Here is a 17,018-nt window from a genome sequence, read left to right on the forward strand (position 1 = left end):
CCCAAGTTGGTTTCAGCTTGAGGTCACCAACAGATGGCCAGACATTCTCCTTCAGGATTTTTTGGTAGACAGCAGAATTCATGGTTCCATTTATCACAGCAAGTATTCCAGGTCCTGAAGCAGCAAAACAGTCCCAGACCATCACACTACCACCACCATATTTTACTGTTGGTATGATGTTCTTTTTCTGAAAGGCGGCGTTACTTTTACGCCAGATGTAATGGGACACACACCTTCCAAAAAGTTAAACTTTTGTCTTGTCAGACCACAGAGTATTTTCCCAAAGGGGATCATCAAGATGTTTTCTGGAATAATTGAGACGAGCCTTAATGTTCTTTTTGTTCAGCAGTGGTTTTCGTCTTGGAACTCTGCCATGCAGGCCATTTTTGCCCAGTGTCTTTCTTATGGTGGAGTCATGAACACTGACCTTAACTGAGACAAGTGAGGCCTGCGGTTCTTTGGATGTTGTTGTGGGGTCTTTTGTGACCTCTTGGATGAGTCGTCACTGTGCTCTTGGGGTCATTTTGGTTGGCTGGCCACTCCTGGGAAGGTTCACCACTGTTCCATGTTTTCGCCATTTGTGGATAATGGCTCTCACTGTGGTTCACTGGAGTTCCAAAGCTTTAGAAATGGCTTTATAACATTTTCCAGACTGATTGATTGCAATTAATCTCATTTAAGTTATTTTTTAACAGGAGGGGCAATCACTGAAAACCTTAAGATCCCAATCAGTGGCTTTTGACACAGATAAAATGTACATAAATATACATACTGAATGTAAAGGAAACGTGCAATAATACAGTGTGTCACATTATTAACATACACATAGTTGAATACATCAACTGTTGGCATCTTGGACTGCACAACATAGAAAAATCATAATTTAACTATGACATTCAATAACTACTGTAAGTATCTTTTGTCCCTTCATTAAAATTGAATGTGTACATTTGATTATGTACTGTTTTTTGCCATCTTATGATAGGGGTTTGTCCAGCCAGCCCCGGGGTAGACCGAGGACGCACTGGAGGGATTATTTCTCGCAACTAGCCCAGGAACACCTCTGTGTCGCCCTGGCGGTACTGGAAGAGGTGGCCGGAGACCGGGAAGTCAGGGCTTCTCTACTGAGACTGCTACCTCGTGACCCAGACTTGGAAAAGCGAAAGGAAAAGGATCTGATACTGGACCAACACTGCCTATTTCATTTGTTGCTTATGATTATAATAAGAATAAAACACAGGACAAAGATTTTATGCCAAAACAAATCAACAAACGTATTTGTGAACATTTGAAAAATAATACAGTGTAACTATAACATAAGACAGTGTAACAATAACAACAAAATAATGAAATTATTCCCTTTTATTGCACACAATTGTGCAAAATAACTCATCTCCAATCTGGCCTTCCTGTGTTCAAGGATTATTCCCTGAGTTTGTGAAAAATATCAAAACAATATCTAAAAATCTCCATATTAACAATGAAACAATCTGAACAACACAAAAAGCACACAGATATTTCTGAAAATAAACAGTCCAATACCGATACTCCACTTGGTATTAATACGATTGACATTTACGGCGAACCGCCCACCCCCATAATGCGATCGACATTTACAGCGACCCGCCCACCCCCACAATGTACTGTGCTAGTCTTCTAGGTATATCTTTATATACATCGAAAGTGTAACATTAATCTATAAATATTCGCGCTGGTTTAAATAATAGAAAATGAACTTGGGTGTGACGCGGAACAATTAAACTCAAGCGGTTGTCCGACGGATTGTTATTCCGGGCGGAACGCACAGGAAAGCGTTTTTTGACGTACAAAGATTAGTTCCTACGGTCATTTGCACTTTCAAGTCTAGGCCTCATCAAACACATGCAACGATCCCTCCACGGTGGTGTTATGTGAATAGGTATATTAGGATGGATGAAGGTGTCTCAGAGTTACCCGGTGAGTTCTGGTAAACAGACTAGTGTGGCTTATGTTAAAGTATAGTTTTAGCTAGCTTCACTAGGCCGCGCCGCAGTCCGCGCGCGGGAATAGCATTGCTAACGCACATCGCTGAATAGTTGGAAGATTTCTGAATAAGCACAATTTGTCGCAATGTGAAGCCTTTTGAATCCTTCTACTTTAGAGTCTTTGGCTGTTTTAGTCCTGGTTAGCGTCAAACTGCAGCCTTATTGCCGGTATTATGTATACTCCGCTGCCTTTAGCTAGCGCCAGCTGCTATGATTAGCAACTCGCGAAGTGTGTTACATACTTGGTGTGTGCATTTATTTGCGTCAAAACCGTGTTTCAACAGACTTGTTTCACCTCTTGAGCGTGTAAGGATATCGCAGCCTCTCCTCAGATACCATATCTGTAGTGCGTTCGTTTGAAAGTCAAAATACATGCTGTGGCCTACCGCGACCGTATCCAAAGTGCGGCCCGGTTGCCGTTTTCGGATCACAGCTCGTTTTTCATTGTCCCTCGTCACATTCTAAATTCATTATTAATTATGTTATTACATATTACACTAATTTGCTTTGTCACCTATAACACAAACCTACGGTGTGTATGTGTTATTCAGATAGCTTAGCTTATAATTGACCAAGACTGGATTAGTTTTAGCACATCTTTTAAAGTTCATGCTTTTTTTTTTCATTTTCCTCACTGGAAAAACTTTGGACGAGCTGGATACAAACCGGTACTTACAAACAAATGGGAAAAAGAAAAAGAGTGCCTTTTTATTTCTATGGAATTACTTTAATAATACAGTGGTACCTCGGTTAACATCCGCCCCTCATTAGTGTGTTTTTTGGTTAGCGTCCACAATTTGTGTTAAAATTGTGCCTTGGTTTGCCCGCTTGTTCAGCGTCCGGTGTGTTTACGCCACGAAAACTTGTGATAGTTGCACGTGATCGCGGCATCGGCATTTTAGAGCAACAGCGTTTATGTCAGAGCTTTGGGCTGCTGGAGAGGGAGATAGACGACTTAAAGAGAAAACTGTTGTCATTTCAGAGGTATGCAATGCTTACACATCTACTCCGGTTCTCGCGTAACAGTCATCCCGGCGGCGCATCAAGGGTGACACTCTGTGTTTCTGCCTGTCTCATTTTACATCCATAACACTCATTTCTGGCGCCAACAACAAAACAGAAGCATTCAACATACCGTAGCATGTTTGCGACTGGGACATAGCACGCGTATCCTCGCCAGTGCACTTCACTGCAACGTTGATATTTAGTTTCCTATACTGTATTGTGTTTGCAGCAGAGTAATGTGTTCATTTTGTTTTATTTTGTTAATTGATGTTTTTTTGGGGTTTTTTTTCCAACAAAATTGAATTCTCTGTTATGGATCTCTGAAGTGTGGCAATTTAGCAATCATGTGTCGTCAGGGTTTGCGCTACATGAAATTGATCGTGACGGCCCGCCACTACAAAATAAAAGACGCCACACCTTAAAAATGATTTTTTTTAATCTTGAAAAGAATGTTAACTAATATATTGTACGATTGGATATACTGCATATGCTATATTTACGCACATATTGACCACAATTAGTTTGAAAACAATTTAAAATATCATTAAAATGTTTTACTGCGCTTTATTTTGATAAACATGCACTGGAATGGCCTGTGTGCCGTGTTGGCACTTGTGTATGCGTGTCCAGATAAAGGTTGATGTTCACTTTGTTCCTTGTTATCTATTGAAAGTGAGTCAGCTGACAGCTTGTCTGTCACAGGCTAAGCCAGCGTATGTGATCGCTCGCGTTTCAATGTCATTCGACTTTGTGGCATCTTTGTTTACACATTTTGCCTCTCTGGCGGCAAGCTCGCGAGCTCGCTTTTGTCCCACAGGCGAGCTACAAGGGGCTATCACGTTCATGCTAACTTACTTTAAAAAAAAAAATGTCACTTAACAATCTTGCCCTCTTGTTTATCATTATACTTATGGCTTGTCTTAAACACTAGTAGTGTCTCTAAGTTGTTCAATATAAACACACAGTCACATAATACTATTGGACTAAATAGGTTAGGTAACAAAAGGAGGCTTGGCATTTTCAACTGTCAGCAACCTTGCCATTAAATTAACAGTTTTGCAATGTTTTTGGTTCATGGTCTGCTGGTTGTTGAACAACGTTAAATAAGTTAATAAGTAATTAAAATTATGTCATAATAAAAAAAAAAATTGCAACCCACCACCACAGCTTCAAAAAATCCTAAGGGAAACCCTGTAATCACTATTAAATAACCGTTTTTGAGTCCCTTTGTGCTATGTTGCTTCTTTTGTTATTGTGTTTTGTGAAAATGCTCGATAGTCTAATTTATCTAATACATTTTTTTGTGTGTCACCTGTAGGTCCCTCTCTCCCCCTCCCCACCCTGCGCCTCCTGGTTCCACCAATTCGCCTCGTCTCGGCAGCCATCTGGCAGACCATAGAACACAAGATTGTATCGGATTATGGACTGCTTGAGGAGTTTGTGTTCATGGTTACTGAAATAGTTCCCCAACTTCTCTCGACCAGGCAGCGCGCTGAACTTATTTTGGGTCTCAGAGCTCGGGTAAGTCAAATTCACGAAACGATCGTAATGTGTAATTAGTGACACGGAATGAGGTTGGATCATCACTTTGTAACGTGGATTGAGAATTGTGAATTGTATAAAAATGGCAGAGGTATGCTATACTGTATTCATATTACACGTCAGCCCACCTTCGCAAATCCCCTCTGTTCTGATTTTGCAAACTATGATTTCCAACACAAATCATAAAGATAAATAGTACCCTTCCCCAGGGATTTGATTTCAGTTAACGTTTTGATGAATATCTAGTGCAAAATTCTTGAATTCGCACTCATCGGCCAGCCTTCTTCTTCTTCTTTGGTGTTTGTCTCCTTTCTTCCTCTTTAGGAGTCAACGTGGGTTGGCAAACTACCTCATTTTGCACGTTACTGTCAACGACTGGGCTGAAGTGTGCAAAACAAGTTTGTCAGCAACAAAAAATATCCAATAATAATCAAAATCTACAACATTAACTGGTAGTGTTGCCAACTTCTGCAAAAATAATGGACACCTCGTTGGCGGGGCCAAACAAATGTACTATTTGACACACGCCTGAATTTAATTTGATGGCATTTGTAGAGTAATACTAACACATGGCAAATTCATTGTTCAATAATAGATTTTGTTTTGTTAAGAATAACACAATTAACAGAATATAAAAACAATTAATAATCTTTCTTGTAGGAATCGGTCCTGCTTAAACAGGACAGTATAAAACAGCGTAAACCGGTGTGCAGGTGTATGATAGTGTAGGTGATAGCGCAACATCTAGCACTATTATAGCTACTTTGACAAAAAGAAAGGAGACAGGTGAGCTGTTTGAGTTCTATGTGACTGGCAACATTTACATTCTGCAGTCAAACCTGTCTATAGCGGCCACTAAAGGGAAACGGCAAAAGTGGCCGCTATAGACAGGTGGCCGTTATAGACAGGTTGGTGGTCATTTTGAATTTGTGCGCGAACATATTAACATGTCTGTGATTAGAAGCTTGTTGTGTTTGCAGATACATATAATTATACTGTTACATGTTAACCAGTAGAGGGCACTGTGGAACTGCGGATAAAAGAATTAAGTAGTTGTCTTAGCTTTAACTAAAACCAGCCTTAACCAACCTTCAAAGTAAGAGCCCAGACACGCTTAACTCAAAAATGTTCAAATTGTACTCTGCAACTAATGAAGCTAAACGTTTTACAAATTTAAAACAAGCGAGCAATTTATGAACGACACAATTAAAGCAAAGTGTTTTTGGTTACAAACATTTTGCCCAGCGCAAGCTGTTATAGTTTGGGGAAAATACTGAAAGTTGGCTGGCCTTCAAAGTAAGAGTCTTGGGGTTCAATCTAATATTGCCAAGATGATAATATGTATAATAGCTATTCATGTATAAAGGACACATGAGCAATATTTACCAAATGTATGTTTTATGTGTTATTGTTAGACAAGTGTACAGAACACAGCTTTAATACATTGCAAAGGCAAGAGTACGCAAGTACGCCATCAGACACACTATACTTACAATTCCTCTGGAAAGGTTTAAAAATAATGTAACTATCGCCTCAAATTGCTAGTTAATAAAAATACAATCTTGTGACGCGATAAAGCCTCAAATAGCTCTATGTACAATTATCCCATCAGAATAGCTGTTCTTAAACATGACTAAAAGAATTTGCAAGCTTAAACATGGTTCAATAAAATAGTTTTCTTTAAAAGCTTCTTAAAAGCATGTTTATGTCTTGCAAATGTAAATAATTTGTCACGTGATGACAAGCTGCAATGTACAGTAAAGTGTGAAGCAACGCATAAACCAGACATCAGCAATGCACGTAAGGAGACACGACAGTACACGCATCATGAAGGCAACGTTATCCGCAAACTCCATCTTGAGAATTAACCACCTGTTAAAAAGTTAGCAGTGGTCCGTGGGTGTGTTAAGTTTAACATCAAGTTAAAGTTTTGGACTACAAGATAACTGTGCTGTTAAAGTTAACGGTTTGGTAAAGGGACAGTTGGTATGTTTTGACATGAGTCATGTATGACATCCCCATCAGCATTGTAGTCCAATAACAGCGACTTACCCCCAACTTGGTCTCCTAAATCCAGTTCTGGTCAGATTACTGTGATGAAGAACGTAGTTCCGCATAGTTGCTGGGGACAATTAAGTAAAAAGTTTGGCTTCTAAAAACAATATGCGTTCAAAGCGTTAAAACATTTGCATCACAAAAATGCCTTCTCAAAAACTCAAACCTCACAAAACGCTCTGCATTATATCTGTCTCCCGCTGTATCCCTGCGCACTGTCGCCTGTGCGTTCATGTGGATGTGGCGAAGACACTCGCATCCTCTTCTGCTGTGGAACACGAGTAGATGCAAGCCACAATTGCAGCCAGTCAGTGTATATGTAAAAAGAAAGCAAATCCATTAAAGGGCGATTATGCTTTCATACAGTATGATAAAGAAATGGAGGATGCCATGACCTACATAACCTTAAAATCACTTAACAGTAAAGTGTTTTGATGTATATTTTTTTTGATTGCAGCTCATCTTGGAGCTTTGCCGTTCAGAGGAGACTGCCAACCTGCAGATCATTCAACCACACCTTGATCGAATGCAAAACCTCCAAACACTCTGGAAAGTGGAGGTGAGTGTGAACACCAACTTAAAGGACAACTGCACTTTTGTTTTGGAATTTTGCCCTTCATCCACAATCCTTATGTGACCCCACACGTCCTTCTCTTTTCTGCGCATCCTAAAGAGAGAAAAACCGCTAGCATGCACATAACAGGACACACCTATTTTGACTATAAAGCCGTAAAAAAAACCCCCTCCATAAACGCCAACAATGTTCTATTTACATAACCTATATATAAACCACGTTGTTATTGTAGCAGCTATCACACAGAACTGTTTTTCTGGAATAGTTGTGTAGCACCTCACGCCACGACCAAGGCCTCTTCTAAAGATGATGCACAAGAAAGCCTGCAAACAGTCAAAGACCATCAGATATGTCCTGTGGTTTGATAAGATAAACGTATTTGCTTCAGATTTTGTTCTGTGTGTGTGTGTGTGCGCGCGTGCGGATAAACTTTTAATTATCCCACATTGGGGAAATTTCTCAGTTGCAATATAAAATTTACATGTAATCAAGACAATAACCAAAAAAAACGACTACAATTAAAATGAATTGACAGAAAGATAACCGAAATTTAAAAAAACAACACTAATTACACAAAATGCAGATTATTTACAACTATGTGTCAGGGCTCCAAACCGACTAAATGTTTGCATTTTATGACTAAAGTATGAGACGAGGGATGCACTTTGTCCCTGATTGCCATGAGAATGAAAAATAGTCTGTGAAATGTGGAGGAAATTAATGACAGCTTGTCCCAGTCAAAGCCTGTCGATGTGTGTGATTGCTCACGTTTCAGTCGCAGTCAATGGACTTTCTACCATCTTTGTTTACACATTTTGCCTGGCTGTTACTTTTGTTCAGTGTCTCTGGTGGCAGCTAGAGAGACTATGCGGGCTAGAGAGGCAGCTGGCTAGAGTTATCCACCTAGCCTCTGGTCCGTGGACTCCAGATGTGACTTTTTTAAATTTTTAACCGTTCAGAGCTTGTTTTTGTCCTACAAGGACCTTACGATGGCTGCTACGTTCATGGGGTACTTGCTAACTTATAAGTGTCACTTAAAGTAAGTCTCTCCGCTCTAATTTTGAGTAGCTCACCAAAGAATGTTCGCTTCAACTCTTAGTATTTTTCTAACTCTTCAAATCCAACATGATACCTGTATTTAATGACAAATTAGAACAAAATAGTTTAATGACAATGAGCACACTGTTTGAGTATAGATGTGCTTTGTAAATAAAGTAGAATGTAAATGTTGCCAGTCATAGAGCACTAAGAGCTCACCTGTGCTTTCTTTTTGTCAAAGTAGCTTTAATAGTGCTGGAATTTGGATACACCAGCACCTCATAAACCTGAACTCTTTATTTCTACTTATTTTATTCTGTTAACTGTGTTATTTTTGACAATTCATTTAATTTTTGAGCAATTCATTTAATTTCCCATGTATTAGTATTAGGCCGCACGTTGGTCTAGTGGTTAGCACGTTGGCCAACACAGTAACAGCCTGGAGATCTGGAAGACCTGGGTTTGATTCTCCCCATTTCTGTGTGGAGTTTGCATGTTCTCCCCGTGTGTGTGTGGGTTTTCTCCGGGTACTCCGGCTTCCTCCCACATTCCCAAAAACATGCAGGTGAGGTTAATTGGCGACTCTAAATTGTCCATAGGTATGACTGTGAGTGTGAATGGTTGTTTGTCTATATGTGCCCTGCGATTGGCTGGCGACCAGTACAGGGTGTACCCCGCCTGTCGCCCGAAGTCAGCTGGGATAGGCTCCAGCATGCCCCCGCGACCCTAATGAGGATGAAGTGGTATAGAAAATGGATGGATGGATGGTATTAGTATTACTCTAAAACAGGCATTTGTGTCAAATAACACACACGATTATAGGTAACTCCTCCAGAAATAACAGGCAGGTTGGTTGGCCCTGCCAACAAGGTGCCCCTTATTTATTTTTGCAGAAATTCGCAACCCTACTAGTTAATTTGCCCATTTAATTTAATGAATTTTTGTTTTTGCTGACAAATTTCTGCTCCGCACTTCAGCCCAGTGGTTCACAGTACCACGCAAATGTGGTACTATGCCCACACCCATTACAAGAAGGCGGGCCGATGTGTCTTCAAAGAGGGGGCCGTTGGAGTTCATAGTATTTACCAGTAATACAGTGAAAATGAGAGGAAAATGTGAATATTTACTTTGCAAGGTGATTTCTGTGTGCACCCCTAAATTTTCTGCTTGCACTAAGTTCGGGGCCACTGTGCTCCAAGTCTGGAGCCCTGAAAGTCTTAGGGCTGCGGGGAAGGATGACCTGTGGTAGTGCTCCTTGGGGTGACACGGATTGTCCATTATGGATGTCGTCATCCTGGTGTCCAGCTCTCCTAATCACTTTGAAGTTTTTTCCCTGTCCCTCGTCCGTGCTGCCCCCACCCCAGCACACGATGACATAAACTGCAGAAGCCACCATTCATCGGCCACACCAGCTTTACCATCCTGAATGTCTTTTAATAACCGTTGTCGTTTTAAATCGCCTTCTTTTGCAGACTTGTAGCGCAGCACCTGACATTTCTGACTCTCACTTTATGGGCCTGGTGCGAAATTTGCTGCGAGATTCTGACGAAAGAAAGAACTTCTTTGACGTATGTTTGACTTGCTCACCCTAATGTCAACATTTTCTGGTGTGGTTATAATGCACTGCTAATTGAATGTGTTTGGCACATACTTGGGTTGTGATCTGTTGTAGACCAGGGTTCAAGGAATGAAGGCCCTTAATCAAAGATGGGCAAAGTTGGCTAGTATTTAATAAGAGTAATTATGTATTTTTACATATATTGATTGCAGTAATACTAAAGGAGGTATATTTATTGATATTATCTTTATTCCATGGAGCAATTATATTCCAGCTTCCCATTGGAAAAATAATTGCATTGATTACAAAAGAACAAGTGAGGCTCTGCGCCTCATCACATCCAAATGCTTAAGCTGACTGATTACGTTTGACAAAAACAAGTGTGTCAAAATGCTCAGCCCAATTGAAATGCCAAACTAGATTGTTGTATGTGCCCCATAAGAAAATGTAGTAGACTTACACTGCTTTGTGACACAGCCGTATGTATAACATAATATTAATACTGGGTAACAGGGTTAACAAACACAATTGACTTGTTTTGGAAATTACGCATTTAATGCTTTTTTCTTGAAGTTTAATGTTGATTTGTCTGTTTGCACAGGATGTTTTCCCTGAAGACTTTGGTCCCACTTATGACAAAGCAATCCAGACCTTGATGTGGCTGTTTCTCTCCAGACTGGAGAAGCTTCTTCCAAGTCAGTCTCTCCATCAGGTAGGTCATCAGCACTCGAGTTGGACAGTCATGTGACAAAATTAGGGGACAGGCCATGCACCAGTAAATGACATTTGTGGCACTCCCCTATGGGTTGTGCTGAAAATGCTATAGAAGACATGCTACCATACATAAGACAAGTATTACAGATATCCTCAACATTTCTATAATCTTGTTCAATGAACAGTTGCTTCCACCGCCTGTTCCCCTGCAAAGACGTTTTGGCTGATGGCTTCCAAGTTTTTCTACCAATCTTGTTCAAATTTTACAGACGTGCTTGTCAGTCCCCTAAACTTGTCTACCAAACACCCCAAAGTACAGAGCATTGAACTGTGTGAGAAGTTTCAATTCAGTCCAGTTTATGCAGTGAAACTTTGTGGTTTCATAACAGCGTCACAATGTGGTGTATTTATCTGAACAATAGCACAGGGAGCACGGTATGGTTGCATGTTTTGCCAAATGTTCACTTTTTTTTCATTTTTCAAAACTTGCTGTGTTGCCTTTTCTTTGTCAGATTGCATCTTTGCTCAGTGATTCTTCTTCAGTTCTGAAAGACTGCTTGCAGTCTTTCACTGCATCTCAGGGGCTCAGAACCGTGTTGGACACTCACAAAGACCTCAGCCAGTTGGAGGATGTCGGTGAGAACATTGACACATTCATCCATTATTCCAACAAAGTAAAATGGATAAAAAAAAGAGAGCGAGAGAGAGAGAAAGTATTGCACTTTAGAATTAATAGCATTGCATGAACAGTATAATTCCGCCAAACCTTTGTAGTGAAGCTGCAGACTGTATTGTTTCAGTACAACTGGCGTCTGAAGCAGCGTTTCAAAGGATTTTGTCATGTTTAGACTAACTAAAACTATGTTTTTGCATCTTTTGGTCAACTAATAAATATGGCCAGTTGAACAACGTCTGTCATGTCAGTGTCCTCATCAGCTGCAAAAGACAATGTGACAAATGACTTGACTTTGTGTGTCAACTGTCGAAATCTGCCCATAGGTCTGACACCCTTTCTGCCATAGTATTCCTCAGCAGACTGGAGTCGGCAAATGCGTGTCACTTCTCGGGACCCACATGTTCAGTCTTCATCATGCACGTTTTAACAAAATCACCGTCTGAATACGGCTTTGATGCTGATGTTATTTCATTAGCAATGAGGGTCCCAGTGTATTCAAAGCCATGTCTGTCCTCCAAATGGTTGGAGGAGAGCTGTACATTTACTTAGGGTATGACTTTTTGTTCAGCGGTCAATAAGTCTTATACCTGTGTTATACTTCTCAAGGTTTATATAGGCTCATGACGTTCAAAATACAGTCGTCCCTCACCACTTGGCAGTTCGAACATCGCTGCCTCACGCTTGTGGTTTTAAAAAATGTATTAATTAATAAATGATTGCTGTTTCGTGGTGACTATGGCCTATTATTAGTCAAAAAAAATATTGAAAGACAAGTCATGTTACATTGATGAGACATTACATTACATTACATCACATTACCTTAATTGCCACTGTATGAAGTCAGCCATTGCGGACAGTAATTCCAATTGATCGCCAGTCAAAGACATGACACATTGGGGGGGAAAGTTCTCCTCCGATTTTGTGTGGAAGTGGTACTTTTGGCTTCTTACATTGTACTTCTTCCCCACTCTTTCTTAAAGTAACGTAAACTGCACCTATTTAATTTTTTTTTTTTAATTTTGCCCATCATCCACAATCCTTATGTGGGACATGAACACACGTTCTAAAGATTTAAAAACATATAAGAAGAGACAGAAAATTATTGCACGTAATGGGACACAACTACACTACCGGTCAAAAGCTTTAGAACACACTAATTCCTCTGGTGGGAAAAACATACATTTTTAAGTGTTAAGATGGTCTTTCTCTCTTCCATTGTTAGTTGCCATTTTTGTAGCAACAAATTACTTTCTCCAGTACAGTGCTGTTCAACTGATGTTCACGAGGGTACCACAATATGTTCCGGACACTGTTTTTATGCAGACAGAGGAGGTAGTAAGTAGCCAATAACTTGGAACACCTGTAGGAATTAGGTGCACCAACTGCCAAGGCTTGATCAACCTCCATTTCTGTAGAACAGCCTTAAATTTTTTGACCCATTTTGTGGTCCCTGGGTAATTCAGAACTTGCTTACCTGAGCGCATTGATTTCACATCGCAATATAGAAAGGAACACTACACCTAACGTTAACTTTTCCAAGCTCAAAGACGAAGTAGCAATAGCGGCAGCTCCAATATGTAGCGTTACCTTTCGGTAGTGGCCTGAGGCTTTGTGAGTGTGGCTCTGACACACTGCAGGAGAGTGTGTGGTTGAAGCCAGTCACTAGCCGGCTAATAGCTAGCCGGTGTGGCGTGGCAAGGAGACAATATGCCAGCAACATAGTTCGATCGGGGTAACAATGTTAATAATAACAATATCGCTGTAGCTTGGTTAATGTGCACATCGCATTATATGTAAATGGAGCGTTGGAGCTTTTTGGAGTTTTTTTCAGGCGGAATAAGTATTTCCCATTACGTGCATTCTTGGCTGCCTCTCTTTAGCTGTTTTTATACCTTTTAAAACGCACAGAAAAGAGAGACGTGTTCATGTCTTACATAAGGATTGTGGATGACGATAAAAAAGTGCACTTTTCCTTTAAGTGTAGAATAAATACATTGGAGGCTAACAAGTTACCTCAGTAGCTTGCTATGCTTAAAGTGGCGGCTGTCTCTTGTGTCCCTGCAGAGATCCCGTAGCCTGCGTGTAAGAGTTGCCCAATGTGGTGTAAACAAAGTTAGCAGTAGTGCAGCAGTGGACAGTATTTTACAGATACAGGCGTCCCTCGTTTATAGCGCTAAATAAATTCTCGTGATATCGGATTCAATGTTAATGGAATATTTTCATAGTTAGAGCATAGAAAATCTGTTTGACTTTTTAAATACGGTTTATGCCATTATTAGAGGCTTGTAGACATGAAATAACACCTTTACACTCCTGTTATTCATTGTTTACACCACATTGCAATTCTTATGCTGCAGGGACTTGAGATGGCCGCTAGCTAGCGAGCTAACAGTTATCATTGAATGTATTTCTTCTAAACTCGAGAAGCCAAAAACTTACCACTTCCACACGAGATGGGAGGAGATCTTTTTTTCCCCACTCTATCATGTTGGACATGCTAGGCTGACTTCATGACCTCAAGCAGTGTTAAGGCAAGGTAATGTCTCAATGTTTTGTGTCATTACTGCTGCCTAGTGAGCAGAATACTGCATATCACTTGTATTTCAATATGTTTTGACTAATAGACAACAGCGGTCATTTATTAATTTCTCAAAAAACGCGATATAGTGAGGGAGTGATAATCAAAGCGCGATATTGTGAGGTGCATATTACCAGATGCATGTCAGACTGGCTTCCCTATAAAGCAAAAAACGTCTTAGTAAGGATGGATGATAGGCTGATGTCTGGGATGTTGTATTGTTTTTTTTTTTACGTCCGAGATACCACAACAAAGAACATATCAAATGCTAACGTGTGAGTTATGTCTTACCGCCGCTGATCATGTCTACTATATTAGGTAATACAAGTGTGAAGGTGACTATAGCGGTGTTATTTCCTGTCAAGAGGGCTCTAATAATGGTAAAAATGTATTTAGCAGGCCATAAATAGGTTTTCTATGCTCTTAACTACGAAAATATTCCACTAATCAATATTGAAGCCTATTTCAGGAGTTCACTTATCGCGATCGAGTCTGGAACAGTGGTTCCGCGATAAACGAGGGATGACTACATAGTTCATACCAGTGTGGAGGTGCTTATATTTTGGATTATTTCAATGAATGTTAATTTTACCCTGTTCTTGTTTGCAGATTCTTGCGAGGTTGATAGTGGCATCTTGTCTGCACTGTGTCTTCCTCCAGCAAAAAGAGTCGTGATCGTCAATGAGCAGATAGCAACGGATTCAGAGAGTCGCCTTGTTTATACAGTCGCCACAGAAATGGAGGTTGAGTCTGAGAACAAAATGGACTTCTCTGGAGAGAATGTGCAAACGTCGTGGTTGGGAATCGGTAGTGAGGGGAAAACGGATATCGGTACCGATGGTGATGATTGCGAAATGGAAGACCACCATGACCACCTGTCTGAAACTCTGATCATTGGGGAGGATGGCAAGGTGACTGTGCTCGACAGCATAGGAAAACGGCCAAACAGACGTGGGAGAAAAAAGAAGCGTTTTGTCGATGAGGACTTTCAAATGCCGGCCGGCGCAATGGATCCAGATATTGATTTGCTGAAAAGACCGATGCGAAAGAACCGCGGCCTCAAGATGAAGCGTCTTCTGTCACAGTGGAGGAAATCTGGAAGGACACCTGCCACTGACAGTGGTGACAGCAGCCCGACGAGGTTTTCGAGGTCCCTCGACTCGGCCAAAAGCGATGACATGGATGAGAGAACTTGCAAAGTGTGTGGCAAGGTGGTGAGTCATGCCAAATTCATGGAGCGCCACATGACTCAGCACTCTGAAGAGCTGCCGTACTCTTGCACACTGTGTCAAAGAAGTTACAAGAGCTTGCGGTACTTGCAGCAACACAAATGTCCAAGTGGGACACATCAGACAGACGGCCAGAGAGACAAAGATGTGACTGGGGAAGAAGAAGAGGAGGACAAGTCAAGTATACTCATTTGTGATCCAGCCAATCAAGAGGTGCCTGCAGACAACCCTGATTACTCATACCCTGAAGAGAAGATATCTGTCAAAGAACTGGGAGAGAAAAGCCCTGAGGACACTAAAAGTATTCTGGACGGTCCCTACTACTGTCCTCACTGCAGTGTGGAGTTCAAGTGCAAGCAGACATTCAGGTTTCACTTAAGAAACATCTGCTACAACGAGCAACAGGTGGACCCTGATCAAACCGATGACATTAGACACTGTTTTCGTTGCAATGAGTGCGACAAGGCTTTCAAGTACAAATCGACATTGGACTCCCACAAACAAACACACAACCCACTCTACTGTGAGGTGTGCATGAAACTGGTGCGCGACTCTGAGGCGTTGGCCATGCACAAGGAATCGCACACGCCATTCCAGTGCAACCAGTGTGAGGAGAACTTCCCCGTGTTCAAGTCGCTGCACAAGCACTACATTGACGTCCATAATCCCACCGAGCCTTTCACGTGCACCCACTGCCAGATGACGTTTGCCAGTTTGAAGCGTTTCATCAGACATGAGTGGAAACACACCGGCTACCAACCGTTTCAGTGCCCCCACTGCACAAAAAGATTCCGATCGTACTCCGATCTACTGGAGCACCAGAAAAAACACACTAAGGAGTATCCATTCCTCTGCTGGGAGTGCGGCAAGAAATTTCGACATGGCGTCACTCTGACTAGGCACGTCGAACGCGTACATCACTCTGGCGAACCGTTGAGTGATAAAGCCCTGCCAACGTTTGCGTGTTCACAGTGCGAGAAGAGCTTCACCTCAAGGAGATGCCTTCTGAAACACGATAACTTCCATCACAAAGGCATGCGCTTCCCATGTGAGCATTGCGGAAAGGGCTTCTTTGGTAAAGATGCTCTCGTGAGGCACACTTTGATTCACACAGGCGAAAGGCCTTTCAAGTGCGACGACTGCGACAAGTCTTTCCGATCCGCTGCAGAACTTAAGATCCATCGCAGGTATCATACAGGAGAGAGGCCTTTTAAGTGTGGCATCTGTGAAAAGGGCTTTGTCCAGTCGTGTTTTCTCACGCTGCACATGCGAACCCACACTGGAGAGAGGCCGTATGTTTGTGCTGTCTGTAACAAAGCTTTTTCTAGTTTACATGGCCTAAAAAGACATCGCAGGCTTGTCCATCCATAGTTCCACATCCAGATGTTCAAAGTTGTACAAAGTTCTTCCTTATTGGTGAAAGAAAAGAGAACATGAGAGACTTCGAGAGGTTTAAAAAATCTTGCTCATGAACACTTAACAAGTGCAGAAGCAAAGGAGTGGCAGTTGGAAAATGTAAAATGCTTATAATAATAATAACTGTATTTTTACAGAAATGTTTGCTGTAGTTCTACATAAGGGTAGTATGTACAAACCATAAAACATTGACTTTGGGAATAAATTTTTTTCTTCAAACAAACTGAACTTGATTTCAATTGTCTAGTTACTTGTGAGAATTGTGTTATGTGTTAGTTTATGGGTTATTGACAATAACTCCCCAATCGCAGGCAAGCAGTCTTAGACCGCAAGGTTGCAGATTCCGGACGTCGAGAAACGCAGGCCTGAAGCCGCTCTTGGCAATCACATTTTGCAGATTTGGTCATGCCAGAACCTCAGAATGAACCGAGCGCGATTGCTGATATGGCTCAACTGCTTCATCGTTCTGCGACCAATCAACTTGCCAACCGTTCAAACAATTCCAATTTTATGACCAATCATGTAGGAGAAATGTTAAAACCTGAGCAACAATTGACAGCTCTCCAGTAGGGGCTGGGTGATATTGCAACTTTTGGTATCATTCCGATA

The 17,018-nt window shown here is 41.2% G+C and overlaps 1 protein-coding gene across 1 annotated transcript; it reads left to right on the forward strand.

Moving 5' to 3' along the window:
- Positions 1-1,803: 1,803 nt before the first annotated feature.
- On the forward strand, positions 1,804-16,976 carry LOC129168655 (zinc finger protein 135-like). The gene is made up of 7 exons (XM_054754153.1): positions 1,804-1,956; positions 4,348-4,550; positions 7,084-7,185; positions 9,711-9,806; positions 10,398-10,508; positions 11,023-11,146; positions 14,374-16,976. Exons 1-7 carry the CDS (start codon positions 1,929-1,931, stop codon positions 16,362-16,364), a joined length of 2,655 nt encoding a protein of 884 aa, XP_054610128.1. The 5' UTR covers positions 1,804-1,928; the 3' UTR covers positions 16,365-16,976.
- The last annotated feature ends 42 nt before the right edge of the window (positions 16,977-17,018 follow it).

Source organism: Dunckerocampus dactyliophorus, chromosome 2 (assembly GCF_027744805.1).
Source record: "Dunckerocampus dactyliophorus isolate RoL2022-P2 chromosome 2, RoL_Ddac_1.1, whole genome shotgun sequence".
Taxonomy (NCBI): Eukaryota; Metazoa; Chordata; class Actinopteri; order Syngnathiformes; family Syngnathidae; genus Dunckerocampus; species Dunckerocampus dactyliophorus.

What these genes read in the sequence shown, in the direction of transcription:
- LOC129168655 (XM_054754153.1), top strand. Translation starts at nt 1,929, where the DNA reads ATGGATGAAGGTGTCTCAGAGTTACCCG. An exon ending in AAACACTCTGGAAAGTGGAG is followed by an intron (nt 7,186 to 9,710) that starts GTGAGTGTGAAC and finishes CTTCTTTTGCAG; the next exon opens with ACTTGTAGCGCAGCACCTGA. An exon ending in CAAGTCAGTCTCTCCATCAG is followed by an intron (nt 10,509 to 11,022) that starts GTAGGTCATCAG and finishes TTTCTTTGTCAG; the next exon opens with ATTGCATCTTTGCTCAGTGA.